Genomic DNA, 8,886 nt, shown 5'->3' on the forward strand with positions numbered 1-8,886 from the left:
AAAAAAAAAAAAAAAAAAAAAAAAAGAAACTTTAAGAATGTGCCTAAATTATTTTTCATTTAGTTTCAGGCTTTTCTTAAGACCATATATAAGAGTAAAATCCTCTAACAAGTAAACCTACTCAAAAGATATATATATATATATATATATATATATATGTATGTATGTATGTATGATATGTATGTATATACACACACACACACACACATATATATACATTCCGATTCCTTTCTAATTTGTAAAACACAAATATAAAAGTACAAAAAATATTTAGGTTATATTTTTTTTATTTTGTCCCACTTTAAGTTTCACGAACAGTTTATAGCTTTTTAATATTCTCATTCCTATCATCAACAAGTACAATAAAAATGCATAAGAAATAAAATTGAATACAAGATATAATTAAAAAATTTTAACAAAATCGCCACAGCTGAGACACGAACCATTCTAAATTTCTTTAGCCGAAATTCCAACCGAAATATTTCAAATCTGTGCTAAATTAGTCAAAAATGGTTCGAATCTCGGCCAAACCGAGAAATTATTTGTATAAATAATTTTTTTTCAACTTTTTACATGTTTTGTTTAAACATTTTATTATTTATACAAATAATTTTACACTTGACTTTATTTCTTATGCATTTTTATTGTACTTGTTGATGATAGGAATGAGAATATTAAAAAGCTATAAACTGTTCGTGAAACTTAAAGTGGGACAAAATAAAAAAAATATAACCTAAATATTTTTTGTACTTTTATATTTGTGTTTTACAAATTAGAAAGGAATCGGAATGTATATATATGTGTGTGTGTGTATATACATACATATACATACATATACATATATATATATATATCTTTTCTTGACATTTGACTTCATATTCATAATCAGCAAACCAAAAACATCTATATCTTGTATTCAATTTTATTTCTTATGCATTTTTGTTGTACTTATTGACGATAAGAATGAGAACATTAAAAAGCTATAAACGGCCCATGAAACTCAAAGTGGAAAATGAAAAATATGACTTAAATATTTTTTCTACTTCTACATTTCTGCCAAATTAGAAAGAATTCGAAATATAACTTTTGGGTAGGTTTACTTGTAAGATTCAGAGGATTTGCTAAGGATAAAATTATATAATATGTATTATTTCTCAGGGTATAACCCTCTATCTCTCCCCCCTCTCTCTCTCTCTCTCTCTCTCTCTCTCTCTCTCTCTCTCTCTCTCTCTCTCTCTTTGTCGCTAAAGAAGTCGCGTCCTTACTGAGATTTGGCAGTGATACATTGATTGACAGGACGATGAGTGGGTGGATCGATGTGAGAATTGTCGTTAGTACACATTAGTATAATGATCGCGTGAATTCGTGAGCGACACAACGAGAAGTTTCCTATGTATGTACGTATGTACTTACGTGAGAAATGGCGCAGTGCATCGTAGTATAGGACAATATATAGCGCACCGACATGTGCGGTGGCTGTGTAAACATTGTAAACACTGATCATGCCACGCAGTGGTTCTCACGTGGTAGAGCCGGCGCGCGCGTACGTGTTTGCGCGCCGCATTACGTTAATCCGCAGATGTGCGTCCGCCGGTTTAACGAGATGCGAAGAAATGTCGTCGCGATCATCGTCGAGCGAATTTCGCCACACGTATCGCTGCCGCCATTACGCACGAATGTGTGTTCGCGTTAAATGATACCGAACAATCGCCAAGAGCTGCTCCCGGGTATTCTGGGATGCGATTCAACGCACGATACAGAGAGCGATCTGTATCACGCTGGTGAAGGAGATGGAGGAGGAGCAGGAGAAGGAGGAAGAGAAGGGAGGAGCAAGAGGAGAGATCGTACAACTTTATCGCGATCGATAGTCAATACGATCGAAACTGACCTTCGAATTATACGATATAATTAAGACGATGTATCGTCGCGGATACCTATGAATTTGCACACGCACAAAGCACAACGCAAAGCAAACACACGACATTAGAAGTGAATAAGCGCACATACCGGACAACAATCGACCATGACGACGATATCCCATACGAGGGTACATCGTAATGGCGCGAAAATTAACGCGAAGAACTATAATAAGCGACACGTGTTGCGCATGTACGAGCAGCAGGCGACCCAGTTTCGCCGGGAAAATCGCAACGCGCGAGACGATTAAGAGGAGCGGAGTGTCAAGTGCATAAATCGACCTGTGTGCGCGCTTCAACGCTAAATTCTGGCTGGGCGCGCAAATTCGGAGCCGTATTTTCGGAAACGGCGGATCGCTGCCGATCGTCCGTGTGGTCTCTTTCTTACGGTATTATATCCCGAGCGCGCGTGCGAGAAGGTCGATGAGTTACCGCGTGTGAAGGTGAAGCCCGTTTCGTTTCTCGCGGCGAGAAAATACACGGCGCGCAACGCAAATAGTCAAGCTGACTCACCGGAGGATAATCGAAGTCTGGGGAAGACGAGACTTCCAGGACGTAGTCCACTCTGCTTTGGTTCGACGGATCCTCCAGCGTGACGGGCGGCGTTAACGTGCTCATCGCACTGGTTATCGTCTGCAAAGAAATTCAAGAAAGGAAGAAAGATAAAACATATATTTTCATATCTCGACACGATCGTGTGCACATAGAGAAATATCGTTTTACTGCTAGGAAAAGCAATTGTTCAACTTGCTCTCCTTCTGTCAAGTAATAGTCATCTTCAGCAAAGGATATTTTCTTGATGATACACTGAGAAAAAAATACTTAAAAATTTATTTGTGGGATATAAAGTTTATTTTTGTGTGAAATAAGGTTTATTTCTGCGAAAATAGACTTTATATTCTACAAGTAAATTTTCAAGTATTTTTTTCTCGTTATAGTCTTAACATGTATACTTATTGTAGAAAAGCTCATTATCATGTAATCGAAATGATTCTCTTTACAGGAATATAAATTACAGGAATTATAAATCCTTATCGAAGAAAAACTCGATTCGATACTATATAGTAGGTAAACCGAACTTTTGTTTTAACATAAATGATTGAAATATTAAACTTATTAGAATTCAGAGTGTACATATCTTGAATAAATTTGATGCTTATAATGAAAATTTATAATCAGATCAGCGGATACCTAAATTTATGAAATATTTGAGGCAAGCATCATTTACTTGAGTGCAGTATGTATTTATCTGTATATATAGCACATACGATCTTGTGGACCTTGTCTTACTCTTAAAGATACATTAAAGACGTATTTTCACATCAACGTCATGTAACGTTGGAATCCGCCTAATGATTTTCCGAACAATCGGCGCGATCTTCTTCTGCCTTTGTCACAGTTAGAACAGCTCCGGCAATTGCGTCGTTTCGATTATCCCGCGAGAATTCTGCGCGAAATCACCGCGTTATTTCGCATCTTCGATGCGGCCACGGAAGTGACTGGATTCCGCGAGGTTACGTACGTAATCGCGCGCAGTCTAAATGCTAAATACGGAGACTCGAATGACAAATCGGCGTGACAATATGCTTCCAGTTAGATTTGATATCGCGAATTTGCGTGTCACATAACGGTTACGTCCAAGTTATTTCGAGCGTAACGATTTAATACGTCCGATGTGACCAAGTTCGGGAGGCAAATGCGAGATTTGTATGCGACGTCGACGAGTCGACTGCGACGACCACGGTCGAGTCGTGGTCCCCCGTCGCTATGGAGGAAAACAAAACGACCTGCCGAATTACGATATCCGATCCCTCCCCCCACGAATCTATAGACAACGCGCCTTTAATTTTATTCCCCGGGTAATAGCTACAAATTGCATGCGCGGGAGAATAAACGTAGACACGGCTGGGACACTTACCAAAATGGCGTCCCTAATGTTCTTCTTAATGTCTTCGATCTTCTGCCGCTTCTCCCTGCGAACACGCACAAGAAGGAACACGTCCGGCATCAGCGTCGTCAAGAAACACGGCGCCAATTCATTGTCGGCCGCGCATAATTAAATGCGACTAACGGCATTACGGCCAACAATGAATTGTACAGATGTATAGTAACGTACGCGAGTAGACCGAGAGCAGTCGACCGGCAATAATAATTGAGTCACGTGCTGGATGAAACGACAGCAGACATGTGTTCTTATCGGTATTTTCAGAGTAATTCGATAATTTTAGCACACCAACTACCACGTGTTTAGAGGAACGACTGGAATCCACCGGCCCGTTCAATAATTCGTATTTTCGGATGTGTGTTTTCAGAGATTCTGCCAGAAAGATAAACCTCTTTATTCGCGCGATAGAGACCGAAAAGAATTCGAGAACCCGCGTGAGAGCTCGTTGTCGCGAAGAAAAAGACAAAAGAAAGAAAAACAACGCGCGAGTCCAGGCGAAATTAAAAGAAATCATTTGCGAAATATAGAAATAAGGAGCGAGCGGCTCTCTGCTGCGTTATCAGCGACTAAAGCAGACAGAATTTACGACACACACGAGTCTGTCTGTTTACATGTCGTATTCATCGTAGCCAGTTGCCCCTGATTTTCTGCGTGTATAAAAGGAGCCGTTAATGGTAACGTCTTGCTTCAATTCATACGGATATATTTATACTCTCTCGTCGGGTTTGCGATCGAAAACTCGTGCATTAAGACTCCTGGAGCCGCATTCTAAATACATTTCGAATGCTAAACATGTCTTTCTGATTCTCAAGCCGAAACGATGTTATACACGCTCGTATAAAAAAAGAGCTTGGAATTGAAAGGGCATACTTAACGTTCGTTGTGTATCTAAAATAAGGCGTCTGCACTCTGAGAGAAGGAATATGGAAGAAATATTTATTCGATATGGGAGTACTAATAACATATTTACATACTGATATAAAATATTTTTCAAATAAGAAAATATACATTTTTTTAAACCCTTAACAACTGTTTATTCTATTTAAGCGAAAGAATTTAGATATGAGTAGATATGTTATTCAGCAACTACTGAATAAATATTTTTTTATTTTTTAGATATTTTTTTCTCACAGTGAGGTCTCTCACCGTGAAACTGATGATATTAGAAACGAGAAAATGTATGCTCAAAATTTTGCATGCTATTTTCAAATCAAAAGATATTTGTATGAAAGAACACTGAAGACTGCTCAAGCATATTTATAAAAAGTGCTCTCAAGATTATCTTTAACAATCAATAAATAACAGTAAAATTAACACTACCTTTTCTTGTGATTTAGTCACGTCAATTTTACGGCTCTTTATTGACTCTGTTAAGGGAGAAAAGCATAGTTTTCAAAACATTTTACAAATATACCCAAGCGAACTCAAATTTCCTTTCATTCAATTATCTTTTTATTTAAAAATACGCGCGCAGAAATTTTTAGCGTGTCATTTCTCGCCTCTGACGTCATGATCCAAGCATTGCCATTGACGAGTATCCGGGAGTTTTAAGAAATATTATCTAGTGTGTACTTAATCGCGAGCACAACAATCAAAAAGAATTCACGCAAGGATTTATAGATTAAAATTTTCCTTTTTCTTTTCGAACGAGCTCCTTGAGACGAAAGAATTATTTTAACGCGGATCAGCAGAATCAAAGAAGCCGAGCGAACCGAAATGTCGGACTATTATAAGCATGAGACACAGCAAATTAGTGATTCAGAAAAAAAAAACAAAATAAATGCGTTCGCAAACAGAAATAATCGTATCGAGGAAAAAGCGTCGAGAGGAATCATACGTCGGCGAAATCGTCCTTGTCAGGCAAACAAAGAAAACAAATTGCAAAACGCCTCGTTAACGAAACAAGAGCGAGTCAAAATTTTGACCCAACTCTTTCGACTTCAATATTCCATTTAACACCTATTTTGACACTCTGTAGCCTACGTCAACTTCTTTTCTACTTAACTTTGCTGGGAGATCCTCTTTAGAACCCACCCAGTGGCATTTTGCACGTTTTCTGCCATTTAAAGGCGCTGAGTAGTACTTCAGTTTTCATGTGTTTTAAACATACACTGATCCTACAGGATATACAGATGTTAGTATGTTCAGGGGAGCCAAAAGCAAAACTAAAATTTTGACTTGGATCGATTAGCGTTTCATTAAAATAATGATTGTAATTTATGCGTTTTGAAGATACCGTATGTGAGCGAACTTGAGAGAAATCGTAGGAAACCACGCGCAATGCCGCAGACAAAGTAACGCGTTGTGAACGCACGTTCGTATAGGAAAGGGAAGTAGTAATAGCGAATTCGTATCAGCCACGTGTTGATATCGCTGACACAGCGGACCGAACCAGTTACAAGATGAATCATTCGACACGACTGCGTTGAAAAACTGATCGCTCGCTAATTACGCGCTCAACGCGAGAGACGCCACATTTCGCGACTCGAACACTCCCAAGGACTGTACTTACAATTTACGTCGTGGGAAAGCGCTTTTAGAGAAGAGAACGATGTTGGCCGGTGTCCCGAGCGCGCGATGCTTTCATGCAAGAGTTTTATAGTAAAAATTACTATAGAATTTTGTAATCGTGATATAGATCGATATTCTGCATATGAAAGAGTTTTTTTCCTTTTCTTTCATATAAATTCTTTTCAGTTTTACTATGTTTCCAGTGATGCAAAAATTATCAATAATGTCTATCTTGCTAAAAAACATAAGTAATTTCGTTAGGAATATAGCAAATTTTTAATAGCACGTTTCCTTAAAATATACATATCACATATAAAATAACAGGATAGTCAATTACAGAAAGTCGGTCTATTCTTTGGTTAAGAAAATTTACAATAATTTTCTTAAACTTTTACAGTAATTTTTTAAAGTTGTAAAATTCTCTTCGTGCAATAATTGATTCTTTCATTTCATATAGGAACTGAAATATATCACTAATAATTTCTGTTTTGAATAAAGTTTACCACGTTGCTTAATACAGAGATAAATTTTATTAATAGCCCAACTCTGCACTTCTAGAAGCATAGCAAAACTGAAAATTATTCATATGAAAAAAGAAACTAATATTCTCTCCGCGGATAAAATGTTGACCATAATTTTTGGGGTAAGTTTGTAAACTCTTCGTCTTGTTCAATGGCAGAATTTGTTTTCTATTGAGAGAATGCTCGCTCTCTTTCTCTCTCTTCCTCTGTCCAATTGGACTTCGCTTGTTCGCGACTACATAAACCGTAAACAGCCTCCATCGATACGGTCTCATTGTTGATACTGGTAATTTCGCGGTTCGAGGGCCTTTCAAGGACGCTTTCGAGATTTGAGTTTGAAATCGCGGCTCGAGCGGAAGATTCATCAATGCGATTTCGAATGGCTTTGTATCTCGTAAACAGCTCATCCTGATGTTTAATTGTAATGCGAGATGTTGAATGAAAAGCCAGGAAAACAAAAGAGCGATTACGGTCTTTAACGACACACGGCCGGATTGGTCGCGGACCGACCGATCGGCGCGCACGCGTTCGTCGCTTTTAAAAATAAAACTTACGCCTCGCTGAAACCATTGACGTGCAGTATCCTCATCTGCTTGACGATCGTACTTTTGCCGGACTCCCCCGCTCCTGAAACAGGATGAAAATCGCCACCGTTAGAGTTTCTCTTGTCGGAGTTTGCACAAGACATTGATTGATTCCTGATTTGTCCATAACCTGTCCGCCATTTTTACGAAGTGGGAGTGAGAGAGAAACTCTAGTAAACTCTAGTAGAGTGAGAAAAAAGCTCTAAGACTGAAATGACGAAGCATGTTACAGTTTCTCTCTCATTCACTCACTCACTCACTTCCTCCCTACAAATGGCGAACGGTGTCCCAATTTTGACTTGAAGAACTCTAATCGTTGTTAATCTTCTCTCTTTCTCTCTCTCTCTCTCTCTCTTGCTCGCTCGCGGGTGTGTGATTTCGCGTGATTTATCGTATACGCGCGATGACGCGCGCAAGAACGTCAATTCCTTGCGATCATCGACATATAGTACTGAACGGAGCATTGTGCCGAAATCGTATTATTGACAGACGTTGAAAGAGACAAGACGATGTGTGGGTAGGAGCGGTTTATGGAGCAACGGGGCCACGAGGTACTTACAATTATATTATTTTAATTAATTTTTTTTTATAACAGTATATAAAATATAGGATATAAGGAAAAAGAAAAAGGTAAAATATAAAAATGTTTATAGAATATATAAGAAATTTGTAATATATATGTATCACATGTACAACATGTAATGATATGTAGTAACTCATATATAGTATATTCACAACTTTTAAGTAGTACGATACTGTTCCCTTATGATTGCCTTTCTTCTTAGACAAAATTCAACCAATAAACAGAGAATACAAAGAGAGATCCGTGCCCACACATCTAGCTTTTTCTTTCTACGCTCTTAAAACGAAAGATCAAAGAAGTCTTGCCGAATGCTCCATCCAGTACTACATGTCGATGCTCGCGACAACGCTGCGAAATCAAGATTTTGCCGGGTCGGGATATAGTTATCGATCGGCCCGACGATAACGCTCGACGCATCGGCCTCACCGCGAATGCACGATGACGTGACGCGTCGTTTTCGTCGGTGAGTCGCGTGTCGCCTAAAAATCACGCGCGCGCGCGCGCGCGCGCACGGTTAAACGATAGAGATCGCGTAAAGCAAAGCGCGAATTCCGACTCGCGCGATGGGGTTTAATGAACCGCCCTATCCTCGCTTCGCCTGGTCTGAAGATTAGCCGCGAGCGAAATTCGAAACTTCTCGACTTGCCGGTAACTGAATGTAATTTGGAAGTATCACGTCGACGTTACTCCCCGTGCTCTTACCGCGCGGAGTATCGCGCATCGCATCGCCTTCCGGGTCCATTTTACATAACATCCAACACTCGTGTCTCACTTCTCCATGTTAAACTCTCTAGGACTCCCGGCTAGGAACACCCCCCCCCCCCCC

General features: G+C 39.2%; 1 protein-coding gene across 1 annotated transcript in view; it reads right to left on the reverse strand.

The window, feature by feature from the left end:
* The window catches only part of LOC116841591 (guanine nucleotide-binding protein G(s) subunit alpha), a 43,977-nt gene that overhangs the window by 29,351 nt on the left and 5,740 nt on the right, over nucleotides 1-8,886 (reverse strand). Inside the window, exons 2-4 of the mRNA XM_032809694.1 lie at nucleotides 7,448-7,520; nucleotides 3,835-3,889; nucleotides 2,430-2,549 (exon numbers count right to left, since the gene is read on the reverse strand). Of these exons, the coding sequence (XP_032665585.1) occupies nucleotides 2,430-2,549; nucleotides 3,835-3,889; nucleotides 7,448-7,520 (248 nt within the window). The remainder of the gene's footprint in view (nucleotides 1-2,429; nucleotides 2,550-3,834; nucleotides 3,890-7,447; nucleotides 7,521-8,886) is intronic.

The sequence above is a fragment of the Odontomachus brunneus genome, unplaced genomic scaffold (genome assembly GCF_010583005.1).
Source record: "Odontomachus brunneus isolate Ranch 3 - 2012 unplaced genomic scaffold, Obru_v1 Obru_scaffold_017, whole genome shotgun sequence".
Lineage (NCBI taxonomy): Eukaryota > Metazoa > Arthropoda > Insecta > Hymenoptera > Formicidae > Odontomachus > Odontomachus brunneus.